Source organism: Charadrius vociferus, unplaced genomic scaffold (genome assembly GCF_000708025.1).
Source record: "Charadrius vociferus isolate BGI_N301 unplaced genomic scaffold, ASM70802v2 scaffold161, whole genome shotgun sequence".
NCBI classification, from domain to species: Eukaryota; Metazoa; Chordata; class Aves; order Charadriiformes; family Charadriidae; genus Charadrius; species Charadrius vociferus.
In genome coordinates, this window is record NW_009646928.1 from 5,519,001 (window position 1) to 5,532,888 (window position 13,888).

A 13,888-nucleotide genomic window follows, 5' to 3' on the forward strand; every position below is an offset into this window, starting at 1 on the left:
GCAATCTGTATAGACAAGTGCACTGTGAAAAAACCCATTATCACAAAAGATTTACAAATTGTTCGTGTTTGTTCCTCTGCCTGGAAATTGAACTTGAAATATGTTTCTGAACTTTGGTTTTTTTGGTACCTATTGAACTACCTGATAGACACAATATCCACACAATATAACCTCAGAATCTTCCCCAGATAACTAAGTGAATGAGTTTAGGACCTGAAAGCTCATGTTTCTCTATGGAGCAGGTATGGCAAATATTTTTTACTTTATTTTGTCCTATGTGTCGCGTAAGCCTGGCTTGAAGGGATAACCTAGGAATGGACAGTTCTTGAGTCTCATTGAAGCTTACCTTGATCTTAACATCCAGCCAGTGCTTTTATAGCAGAAATAAAGAGAGAGACTGTGTATCAAACAGTGACATTGATCTAGAGATGAAAGCCTAGTATTAAGGCTGATAGGCACGCTATATAGATGCTGTGAGGCTGGTACAGCAAATACTTGAGCTGCTTAATGTTAAGAAAAAATATTAGAATACTACAGTATGTTAAAACTAACTTAGAAGTAATCTTTTTTGCAGCACTTCTGGCAACCCAAATTTTGTGTAGAAACCTGTGTGCAAGGTTGCAAGTCAAGATGAATAGAATGTGACATTTCAACTAGCAAAACTCCAGTTAAAAATTATTATTTTAAGTTCCACCAAAAGGAGGTGCTTTTCATGAGCAACAGCAAAGTGTTCTTTGAGTGTGATTTTTAAACATTACATTGTCATATATTCAATTAGCTCTAAAATTAAAAACTTAGTAATTTTCAAGAGCTGTACGGAAATAAATTCCATGCAAATTCTCATTTATTGAACTGGTATGGAAAATGAGTAGGCCTACTAAACCTTAAAACCTTAGGTAGAAGTAGAGGTGATGGCGATTTAGAGACTCTGTGCAAAGTCCACAGATAAGTGTTTTCAGGTTAATCTTAGCGTGAGCATACCAGACATGGTGAAAAAGCTCCATTAGGAATGAAATGAAAATAGTTCTTAGATGAATTCTATATTTACAGTTCCATGTGGTCTCTATTCTTACTCTTCCCCTGCTCCAGTGTGGGGTCCCTCTCACGGGAGACAGCTGTCCACAAACTTCCCCCCCTCAAACCTTGCCATGCAAATCCAATTACAGACAGTCGTGGTACGAATTCTCTTTCATAGCAGCTTTAGGGCAAACCATCACTGAACATCTGGAGCTGACAGAGTGACTCTTAGGAACAGAGCAGGAACAGCTGAGATGTTATATTAGTCTCTGAATGGTTTATTTGACATTCTTTATCTCAGAGGTTTTCTTTCATCTGGAGGTGCTTCTGAAAGCATATTCTTTTCTGCGATCATTGTTCCTCATTAGATTTGACTGATGGCTTGCCATCTTATTTGGAGGAGTATTAGAGCTAAAACTGGGACAATGCAACTGTAAAGGTAGCAGAAAGTAAATAAGGTTAGGGACTTCCCATTCTAAGCCCTCATCAGAGAATCTAAGCAGTGAACTGTAATTTGCCAATGAGTGTGCCATAACATAAAATGTGTTGTATAGATGTCATTGTACTTTCCCTGGAGGAGGATTTTGTGAGTCCTTGTTCTTACTGAATGTTATAAATGCATAGACTTTTGCTGGTACAAGTTAGTATTAAATTCAGTTGCTGAATCACAAGAACAATATAGTTGTACAGAGAGTGGTTTTATACAACTATAATGTAACTTTTGACTTCATGATCTGAAACTTTAAGTGATTGAAAAAATTCTAGAATTTCTTTCAAGCAGCTTGTTATAAATGTGTGTGTATGGAGGAGGTAGGATGCAGCAGACAGCAGTGAAAGGCGGTTAAGGTGTAGTGTAGATAGTTCCAGGTGATGTTTTCATTTCAATTTTCTGAGCATAGCAGTCAGTAAGGGGGAGACTCTCTAGAAGCTTATAAACAAAACAGCCTTTTCTGCTTTTGGAAAAAGCTAAAATTAGGGTGGGTTTGGTTTTTTTTTTTTGTGCAGTGTTTTTTTTTTATTTAATTGGGCAGCGTAAAGCAAAGGACTTCCAGTTGGTTCTTTCTCTGTTAGCTTCAGACTTGAGCTGGAAGAAGCCAAGATGGGAACGGGTGAAACCAAGATCTGAAAGAGAAGTCTCTCTGAAAATGAGAAATCCAGATAATTGTGTTGTAGTATGAAATAAATACCATTTTAAAGATGTGCTAGCAAGTGGACTCATCATCAAGAATTGCAAAATGTTAAGATATGTGCTTGCAATAACCATGCACATCTGCTGTTGTAGCTATATGTAACGTGACACTGTTGACTTTAACTGATTTCATGCAATGTTTCTGCATAATGATGAACAGATAATTTAGGGACTTGGGAATTTTCTACTCTTTGCTAATAGCACACAGGAAAATAGAAGTGCATATATTGTAGCTGTTGAAGTAAGGTTTTGTTTTAAATACAGATTTTTAATGAAATCTCAAATGAAAATATATACCTTATTACACATCGGTCATTGTTAAATTCTGTGTTTTCACTGATCTCTGGAAGAAGCTTTTTTTTGCTTTAAGAGACTAGGTACCAAGTATCAGATCATAGATGGGGGAAAAAAGCATCATGTGCATAGAAAAATCCTGAGTTCATATATAGGCTATTTTGCTGTACTGGTGGGGGTAGGGGTGTGAAGAGCAATGGTCGTATTTCATGAGTATCTTCATTTCAGTCTATCACAAGGTTATGCAGAGTGGCTTTACAAAATCTCTGTAACAAGAAAAGCTGTGTATTCCTGTTCTCAGGCTCAAAGAAAAATAGTCCACGTGGAACAGATATGTCAATGTGATTGTTAGTATTCAGATTAAGAATAATAAAAATGAAAATTGAGCTGCATTTCACTGAAGAAAAGAAAACAAAAATATCATCCATAATGACACTGCAGATGAAGTTGGCTTTTCAGACTGGCCTGTAGACAATAGACACTATTGTAAAACACTCCATTTTTCATGTGTTTGATTTATGTAATTATCAAGTCCTAATTTAGGAGTTCCGATTTGGAAACTAATTGAATGTGGATTACTGAACATTTATGTCTTATGAAATACTTCCCCTGTCTCCTCCTCCTGTCTCCTCCTCCTGTCTCCTCCTCCTTTTTCCTCTTAAAAAGTGGTTATCTATACATATGCCTGAAACACATAGCAGTGATTTTTTGAGTGACTGGCATTGATAACTTCAGTCTTTTGCTGGACAATGACAAGCAGATAGTAATGCTGCAGTTGTCTCCAAGCTTTTTCTTAGCAAGCGGTGTTTGATCTTGAAGATGTGTGGTGGTGGTGCTGTGAAACCATAATCCGCAAAAAGGCAACTGAATAAACAGGGGGAAAGTTGAAAGTTGGTACTTTCAAGATCTTTGCTTACTGTACAACACAAATTTGTTGTGTATTAAAGGTAAGTATTGGGCTGGGAATGCTTATAGATGAAATTAGGGGTTTAATATTTTGTATATCTGTTGGCCAAAACTGATGTATCATTGTAAACAGAACATATAAATGTACTGAATGTAGGCCTGAACTCTTGTTCAACTATGCCTTGGTTGAGCAGATGATGTGCAGGGTTTTGGCGGTCTGCTACTATGGCGTAGCAGTGGAGTAGCGTTATTGTAATAATCAGGAAAGCTTTATAATACTTGCTTGGGGTAAGAGGTCAAAGACAAGTAAAGCTCTAGGAGAAGCTTTATTGCAGTGGTCTTTTTCCTCTTGTGACATGATCTTAGTAGAGCCCTATATCCCCCTCTGACTTCGAGGGAAAATAAAATGAAGTGCTGCTTGTACTTTGGGCGTATATAATTTTGTAAAGTTTGATATAAAAAAATTGCGTAGTTGCTCTTTGTATAAAGCAGTATTCTTCATGGTGCTATGAGTCAAATTGACAAACTTAAGTCCATCTGTTGTGCAGTAGAAAATTTTTATTTTACTATGTTTAATAAATTTTTTGGTACCCAAAAGATCATTGAATTGCAGGTGAGGTCCCTGATGCCCTTCCCTGTCTTAGGTGATTGCTATAGAAAACCTGAGGGACAGTTCTGATGTTGGAGGTTAGACCCAAAATAATTTCAGTGAGAGGGCTGTCAGGCTGTCTTTGTGTCTCATGTAATTGTGTTCAAGATCAGAAATGCTGTAAACATTAATATTCCTTGATATCAAGATTTGAAGAAGTGGGTTGTATATGTTGTAGCCTTTGGTTGTGCACAAATCTAGCAGATAGATTTCCTCTTTTTCTCCATTATTTTTGGGGAAAGTGATCCTTATCAAGAGGAAGTGCTGGTGAGAACTGTAATATCCAGGTCACTGTAAGTTCAAGTATTTCTCATTATTTTAAGCGCCATTCTCTAGTTACTGATAGTTAAAAATATACTGCTTGTACCTTTCTAACAGGAATTGAAAGCTTGTTGGTTTTAAAAAAAGGTTGCATGGAATAAATAGATGCTTTATTTATTTACTTGTAAGTATTTATTTTTGAAAAGGGCTTCCGCATGTTCCATTCATTGACCCTTATTTTTTTCAGCAAGTAGGAAATACATTGAGATACAGCAATGATACTTCATTTTGTAGAAGAGGGATCTGAAACACATAAAATGTTCACTTTATGGCCTTGCATTGGATTTTAAAAGACTTACTGTTTTTCTTAACAAAATGGTGAAATCTTCCATCTGCATTTGGCTGAAAGAATTCTTTAATGTCTTTAGAGGAGCTGTATTCTGTCACAAAGACTGGTGGGAATTGCAGGTGGGACTTCAGAAATTTAAATTTCTAAGAGATATGAATTCACTTGGGAACAATATACTCTCACAAGATGAGGGCGAGCTGAAGGACTTGGCATAAGCAGTGAGCTCCAGGTGCACTGGAAACAAGGGAAGTACAAACTGCCCAGGCTGCCCCAGCTTGTGTTTGTGGGACCCTGTGAGAGTGTTGTGGGTGTCCCTCTGGCTGCCTTTTCCAGGGCTTGGAAGAATCAGAGGAAAGATATTTTCTTTTTCCTCCTTTTTTTTTTTTTTTTTCTACTTTATCTTAAGCAGTTGATTAAACAGAAGATGTCATTCAAGCTGTTGCAGTGTAATAGGCAGCTGGAACTGTTTATCTGGTGATAAACAGTGGGGAGCACATCTCTTCAGATGGGTTGGGATTGGCAGTTTTAATGTCTGGTGTTAGGAAGGTCAGTTAGTTGATGGGGCTGGGACCTATGGAGACAAGGAAGGAGTGAGGACCCACGTTGTGTAGGATGCTGCAGCTCAATTTCCAGAGGAGTTTTTATGATGAGTTGTACCCTTATTTGGTTAAAATTTCTCTTTTAACTCCCTCTATATCATAGCTAAATAAGCTGTACTTTGATTCTTCCCGCAGCTTTCCTTTAGTTCTGTAGTGGCCATGAAAATAAAGAGTATGTTTTTGTTGTTCTTATTGCTTCTAATATTTACTTTGAAAATTAGACTAGGTCTGCATAGCTCCTAGCACATCTGGAAGCTATCTGAACATGAAAGGTGCTATGAGTGAGACCATTTACTGAATACCTTTTTTCTGACCCCTAAAGTGTTATTTTTATATGATTGGGAATTTATTCCCTTTGTTATAGTTTTATTTTGTCTTACTAAAAATCAAGGGTTTTCTTCTTTTCAGGAGAAGAAACTACCTTAACCACTCCTTTTGGCAAATTCATTAAAAACCAGCAACTCTCCTAGTTTGCTGAGTACCTGGTAGAGGTGCGAAGAGGCAAGAGAGAACTGGGCTTTTGTTTGTTTGTTCTTTATGAAGGATAAGTGTTTGAAGTGATGGTGTAGACTTGGAGTTACTTGGGTAATGCTGGTTTTACTTTTCCGTGTTTGAATAAAATGGTGTGTGGAGGATGCCTTTGTGAGAAAATCACCTGTGTCAGCTTCTTGGAGACTCCATAGTAGAAGAGAGGAGGATTGTAGGTTAAAATTACCCCTACAACTTTATTTCCACCATCCTGTCACTTGCTGCTCTTGATTTGCACCTGTAGAGCTACTCATGGTAACTTGAATTGTTTGTACTGCCCAATAGCAGCTGTGGGGCACTGGGAATGCAGAGCTTCTATCACCTGGCAGGCAGCCTCTCCTGTCACAAGATACAGGCACAAACTCCAGAAAAGAAAAAGCTGTAAGAACAAATGTAACTCCATTGGGCTAAGAATGAGAGATGAGAGAATCGGTAAAAAATGAAGAAAAAAGAGACATGGCATCTGGAAACAGAAAACGAAAGTATTGGGATCCCTGTTGTTTAATAAGACGTTGCCAAAATCTCAGCATAACTTCTGAGAAAGTATACTTGGAGATTTTTTCCTCCTTTGCATGGGGTGGGAAATGTAAGCATAACTAACCGTAAAGAACGTGCAGATGTGCTGGAGATGGGTAGGTTACATAGCTCTGCAGTGGTGTAAGTGGAGAGTCGTCCAACCTTGTTAGTCTGCCTGACCCCGTGTGTGTGTGTGTGTGTGCGCTCTTTATAAATACATGGAACTTCAGCTAACTAGCTGTTGTACGCAAGTTTTGACAAGAGTATTTTATCAGTTCTAGCTCTCTATAGTGTAAGTTAGACATGGTATAAATAAAGCCACATTTTACTGATGTGGACTGTGCATTTATTGCTGTGTGTGATTAAGCACTCTCTCGTGTGATAGCAGAGTTCCAGCACTGAAATTGCATTTGTCTTCTTAATGGGAAATAGAGTCCACTAGCATTTGCAAACAAATCTTGGTGGCATGTAGTCTTCAAAGATTAAATTCTGAGTTCAGATGCAATAAATATCATTTAACAACCATTTGAAGGCACTTAAAGATGTAAGAATGAGGGGAAGAGCAGTACTGCTTCAATTTAGGTTTGGATTTTTTGGTATTAATGTCAAAGGTTGAGTTTTTAGTTTTTGGGGTTTTTTTTAATAGTTGTATCAATGGTCTGTATTGGCTAATAATTTCTTTTGGGCAGTTATGACAGCTAAAAATCATGCAAAAAAAAAAAAGTCAGGGAGGAGCAAAAAGAAGTTTGATTCATACATTTTGCAATGTTCACATAACCCAGAAACAACCCGGGTGAGTTGCCGTAGAGACCAAAGTTAAATTTGCAGCTAACTCCACACTTACTGAATTGTTTGTGGAGTGCACCGAGACTAATTTAGAACATTAACGGAGAGAAGGTATGCATTTTGATGGCGAATCCTTTCAGTGTGTTTGGAGGTCTGTGAGTACTCCCGATTAGCTCTGAGAGGCTGTGAATAGTTAATTATTCAGCACGGAGTTCTGAAGTTCAAAACTCTAAGCACTTTCAGCAACAGATCGGTCATGTGAAGTCTCATTACACAGTCGTCTTTTGCAATGCTGCTCTGGACCTTGTTTGCTCTTCATTGTGAGTGACTTTAAACTTTGTTTTCCCAAGAAAGATGTGTGTTTCTAATTGTTGTACGCTAGATCTTTTGTTTTAATTCTGTAGGACAATTATAGAAGTTAATTTCTTTGGTTATGTTTAAAGTAAACAAGCTTTGGTACAGCTCCAGAATCTAAGTTGCAAGTATATTTTTGGAACCGTTGTGCGTTAAGTTTTAAATGTATTTTAACTTTGTGCGAATATCACTGCATTCAAACTTTTTAAAAGAATGGTTTCTTAAACTAAAAAGTTCTTATGAGGTAATGTGTCTCCACAGTGTGTTTTGGTTTTGTTTCTAATGGTGAAATTCTTAATAATACTGTCTTTTCCTGTGACAATGTTGGTGAATTGTGGAAAGTTATTTGAATAAAAGGGGATGCTAGACTATATGTTTTAGGACATGAGAGTCCTCCCCTCAGAATCTACTGTAATGTAAATATATTAAGAGATGTAGAGAGTTTTCCTTTTATACCATTTTGGATTTTTTTTTTTTTTTTAAAGTGAAATAAGTGAAACCTGTGTAGTGATCACTCTTTGCATTCAAGATTACACTGGCTTGTCACTAAGATGGGAAAGGATAATGAGAAAATTAAAATAGGAACTCAGCGTAGGTGAGAGGAAAATATGAGAGTGTAATGTGACTGAAATGTCAATAAATATTACAACAGAGTAGTATTGGTTATAGTGCTATTTTATTACTGTATAGAAGTAAATAAACTAGAGCTGGTAAGATTTGTTTGAATGATTTTGAAAATCAAAAGAAAATTTGGGGAGGGAAGTGTGATTATTCCCCACCTATCTATCCTATATATTAAACATGCTGTCAGTGCAATTTGGCTTCCTACTGCATTAGTACAGTATTTCTGTTATACTAATCCTGTAAATCTGTTTGGAGAACACAGGGTTCTTTGCGTAATCCAATGGAGGAAAAAAGGAATTAATTTCCTTTTTAAAATTTGTATTAAAAAAAACCTTTTTGTTTTGGGCTTGATGTTTATTGGGTTTGGGTTTGTTTTGTTTGTGTTTTTTTTTTTTTTTTTTAAATATGCTAGATACCTTAGCCTGTTGTATCTTCTATTCACCACTGATCAGATGTTTAAAATATTCTCTCATCCCATACTCGCACATATCACTTACACAGTCTGAGTGAAAAGATTTGTGTGGTTCATTCTTGTTCCGAGACTTGTTAGCTTGCCAGTATGGAATCATATGTATAAATTCATACTTGACTTTTAATTTTTATCCATTTATTTCAGAAGAAAATCTAAAGCACCACCACCTCCTTCTGAAACAAAACCCATTGCTGTTTCTCCATTTGATGACACAGGATCAGCCAACCTCATCATGGAACAAAAAGAGAATGTAATCGATAAAGACATTGAACTATTAGTGGTCCTGCCAGGAGATGTGATCAAGTACACTACAGTTAATGGGAGGTGAGTTACACGAAATGACATTTTTGTTTAATTTTCTTTTCTTGCTGTAGTTTACTTCAGCCTTCATCCAGGTTTTAATCACTCAGTAAAACACATAAGTTATATAAGCCTGAACTTTTTTGGGTAGGTGTGGAAACATGTACTTTACACATTTTCCTACCTTTTGGGAAGACGTTTTTTTGAGATTCAGAAATTCTGTATGGCGCCTGTGAGGAAGCGTAGCCATACCTGTTGTTCTTTCTAGTCACTGCGAATCTCTAGAGAAATACTGGTTTGTGTGAGTCACTGAATTTTCCTACATAAGTTTTCCTTGTTAGACCTAAAGATGAGTTCCTGCATCCTATTTGGGCACAAAGTCACGTGTTCAGCACTTGCTCAGCATTACTACCTATAGAATACTAGCAGTCCTGAAAAAAGTTGTCATCGCTTCAGAAAAAAATCTATAATACTTCAAAGAAATAGTTTCTAGGTACAGCTTTGTAAAGCCTTTATTTTTTTTTTTTATTTTTTTTTAACCTCAAATATATTTTGCTTAAGCTGGCTTTAATTTGAAATACGTATTTCAGTCTGCTAATTGGTAGTATAGATTATGCATATAACTCTCAAGTCACCTTTAGTTCAGAAAGACCTGGACATTGACTGATGAGTTGAAATCATAAATCCTGGGACTTAAAATGTTATATTAATTATCATAGCAGGTCTACTAAGAAGGCTTCTATGCAAGGCCTTGTATAGATCAGAGCCATTAGGATGCCAGCTTGTTGCTTTCCTAAGCTGAAATAGAGAAACTATTTGTATATCGTACTTGGTTACTGTATTGCCGGTGTCTTTGCTACTGAAAGCAAGCAGTCTGTTTTGTTTATTTAAACCAGGTAATGGAAATGTGTAGTTACACCTACTCCACTTCTTATTGAAAGATAAAACTTTTGTGACTTTTATCTGGTTGCACGCTTTTGTCATTTCCTGGAGTGCATGAGATCGTTGCTTAGACATCAAATACCAGCTTGTTTACCAGAGCTGCAATGGATGAACTTAGTGGATTCCCCTCACCCCGGACTCCATGAAATTTTCAGGATAACCTGAGGTTATATTTCTCAGAAGAAATTTTCTGAAATAATTGGTGACTACTGTGATGCTTTATGGTGGTCTTGCTAGTGTGTTTACGGCAAGGAGCATTGCTGTCTGTAAATACGGTTCCTTCCTCTGTTTTTAAAATTTCTTAAAGGTGAGACTCCGTGTGTACACTGTCAGGCACTTCTTGTTTTCACTCCCCATGCCCACACTTAGGAGTACTGTGTGCCCTCTGTCTTGCTTTGCTCAGAATGAAGTGCTGGAAAGGAATGTTGCTTGTAATTTGACCAAGCGAAGGAAGATACATTGGCTTATCAGGAAGTGTACACATTTCCCAGTCAGTTTTATTGTCCCTTGGTTATGTTTGTTGTTTTTTTTTTTTTTATCAAGATATTGTATGTGTTTGATTTCATAAATGGCTTTCTTGCAAATAAGAACCTATATTAGCACTGCTAGGCTCGCTCAGAGTGAGGGGAGATACTCTACTGTACAGGATGTGCAGCCCACTGTGAAACAAACTTTTTCTTCTTCTAGTTTTGCTCTGTCTTCATAGTCATATTTTGTGGACAAATAGGCAAGATCCCTCTAGAAATGACATAAACAGATAAATTGCTAATTTGTCTCTTTCCTGTTCATAATCAGAGATGAGGAGGTTCAAAGTTCCGGAGCAGAGAGTACCTTTCTAAATCTCATACTAGGAAAAGCAAAGCTGTGAGTTTGTACAGTCACGTGCGCAAATGCCATAGTCCACTAGAAGGAACTTCTCTACTGTTCTCAGATGAAGTTGGCTTGGTTTCCTCTCTGCTTTGGCATAGTGGATAGCAAGAACTGTGTAGAACAAAGCAAGATGTTACATAGATAAACATCCCAAGTGAGTAGAATCGGGCAGAAGAGGATCAGAATGAAATCCAAAAGGGGTTTTAGAGAAGAAGGTTGCAAGAGAGAATAATTTTTGATCCTTGAGTTGTTCTATGGGCAACGAAAGCAAAAAACTGAGAGACTGAGAATAGGAATGAGGACTGAAATACCTTGCTCCTTATTCAGAAACTTTAGGCATAGGTGGATTCTCTTATTTAAACCTAGACACCAAGTTGTGTTTTGTAGTAGTTGGTGATAGTGATTCAGTTCATCTGTTCATAATCTGACAGTGGCATTCACACTCTCCTATCACCAGGATTTCTGCAGGGGGATCCAGGCAAACAGTTATTTAAAAACAAACCAGCCCCCTCACGGTAAGAGCAATGAGTGGCAGAAAGTAAAGGTACGCTGCTCAGAGGAAGGAATGAGTGAGGGTTGGGTCCCGTCCCCCCACTTACTGGAATGTCTTTCAGAGTGAAGTTTCTGAATCTTCTCCATTGCTTCTAAGTATAGCACAGGACTGAAGAATTTTCCACAGCCGAAGAAGAAAAAACCCCAGAACTTGAAGATTTACTTTATTTAGCAGCCTGATGATTTTAAGGTAGATTTTTGTCCACAGGGAAGAAATGCAGAGTTAGAGAAAGTTTTCACAGAATTGAATAATCGGTTTCAGTTGTATGCATCAGTAAATTGACTTAGAGATTTCAAGGGCCAATATAATAGTGACATGAATTTTATTTGGAAATGTTCTGTCAAACAAATAGTTTTGCAGGGTAGCATGTTTAGGGCTTCAGTTTCACATGTCTTTCAGAGAGACCTTAGCTTTGCTGAATTTGTTTTCTTAAGAGTCCTTTGTGAGTTTCCATTTGATCCATTCTCAAGTATTTTCGGTCATTAGAGTATTCGTACTAAACTGTTGGTTTACTCTGTATAGCTAGCTAGTGAATAACAAGCTTTGTGGTGTTGCCCTACTTTTCAAAACCTATTGTATCTACATTTGTTAGCAACAAGTTCTGGGGGTTTTGATGGTTTTTTTTGTTGTTCTCCATGAAAATAAATGACTTCTCTTTAGAGAATACGATTAGTAAATATTTTTGTAAGGAAGGCCATGAAGCCATAGGCTTAAGTAATTGGAGATCTACAGAAAGCCAAACTGTTTATTTTTTTTTTTTTCCTTTTCCATTTTCTTTTTTTTTTCTTTTTTATTTCATCCCTACCTAGGGATACTTTTGGTGGTTACTGACAAGAGTTTTGTCTGTTCAGTGATGCATACTGTGAGTCTCATGATGGGATGGGAAGACCTTGTTCCTAAAGTTTGATCGTGTAAGAATCTCAACTTTTTTCAAGTAGCAAGTTTCTAGCCCTTGTTTTTGGAGTAGGAGTGTAGAAATTTGCTTTTTTTTTTTTTTTTTTTTTTTTTAACCCCTGATCCAGTATTTGAATTGACACCTTTCACTGGTGGTTACAAACATAACATGGTTTCATACATTTTAGGTGAAGGTTCATCATTTAACTATGAGTTATGTCTTGTAATGAGAGGCTGCTATTAGCCACTTTTTATTGTTATTTAGCCAGGTAGGAATAACCAGAGGAAAATGGATGAGAGATGAAGGGGTGCAGGAACATAGAAACATGTAAATAAATTTATAATCAGAGATTTCCGGGGGGCGGGAAACCCAAAATGTAATTAAGTTAAAGAAGTTGCAAATATTTCACTGAAATTGGATAAAGGAGGACAAGCAGATGATGTACTGTGAGACAGCTGATGGCCACTTCTTGGAGTTTTACTAAATATTAACTAAGGAAGCAGTTAAATTTACTGTGATATATGTATTCCTCTATCTGCAATCCTTGAAGGCTTCAGCAAAAAATAGTTTTACAAGTTTTGAAGGATCTGATTACAAAAATATTGCTTTTTGTATCGCTGTAGGAATATCTGTCTAAAGCAGTTGTTGAAGGTGTCTTGGCCTCCAGTGGAGGGGGGGACTTAAAGTCTAGCATCCTCCAGTCAAGCAGGTCATTTCTGGAAGTACCAATGGAAAGCAAATTTGCACTGAATCACTGTTTTCGTGTACTAATTTGCATGTACCTGTCTGTTGTGTTTGAGCAGCTATGTTTCTCACTTATCATTCTGTCACTTCTTGTGACTCTGGTTAATGTGAGGGCTTGCCCCTGTCACTGTGGTGCATTTCCATAGGATGGCTTTCTGCGATCTTTGCTTGTGAATTCTCGTCCTGGTCATCTTCGGTGTTCTTACCCTTCTCCAATAACTGAAGGCCAGAGAAAGGGCAGCTTTTAAAGAGAGTCAGTGTATAAAAATGCACCAGAATAAAAGTAATGAGTAACTTACTGGATAGACTGATAACCAGAAATGTCACTACAGTAGTGTCTGCTGTTGCTTCTGGCTCCTTCCTCCCCTCCACTGCCGGGCCTCCAGTGAAATGGGGGAATTTGCATTTGTAGCTCTTTTAGTCTCAGGGTGTGATAGATGTACTTGTTCCATTATGGGTTTAGAAGTAGAAGAAATAGAGTAGTTTCTTCTTTCTTCTAATTGGAGCAGGTTGTGATATATATGAGAGAAGGATTGAAATAAACTCTCTGGTTTAGCTATGTGGAAAGGGAGGAATAGGGTTTTTTTCTGCAGTGCTCAGTGTATTTCTCATGGTATTCCTCAGGCTGATATGTATCATCTAGATGAAGGCATGGGAGTATATTACGTTCTTCTATACCTCTTCAGATGATCTGATAGATGCTTTTTGACACCTTGGAGCATCATTTCTGTATGTTTTTTTGGTTTTATTGTTCCTCCTGCCTTTGTCTCCTGAGGCAAGTATTCTCCCGCCACTTAAGCAGGCAGAAACTTTCCTCGGGGTGGGGTGGGGGGAAGCAACAGGTCTGCAGTAAATATATCTGTCAGTTTTCAAACTGTTTCCATCTTCTGGAAATGCAGCATGTGCACCAGAGAGTGCAGCCTTGCTTCTGCAAATCAGAAGACAGTTTGCTTAAGGAACACTTCTTTAAAACCAAGTGAAAATGGAATAATATTCTAGGGTTAATTAAAGGGGGGGGGGGGGGGGGGAAACGGGACTCC

The 13,888-nt window shown here is 37.5% G+C and overlaps 1 protein-coding gene across 1 annotated transcript in view; it reads left to right on the top strand.

The window, feature by feature from the left end:
* The first annotated feature begins 8,078 nt into the window (after positions 1 to 8,078).
* Positions 8,079 to 13,888, top strand: part of COBLL1 (cordon-bleu WH2 repeat protein-like 1) — a 35,166-nt gene continuing 29,356 nt past the window's right edge. Inside the window, exons 1-2 of the mRNA XM_009894609.1 lie at positions 8,079 to 8,101; positions 8,689 to 8,868. Of these exons, the coding sequence (XP_009892911.1) occupies positions 8,079 to 8,101; positions 8,689 to 8,868 (203 nt within the window). The remainder of the gene's footprint in view (positions 8,102 to 8,688; positions 8,869 to 13,888) is intronic.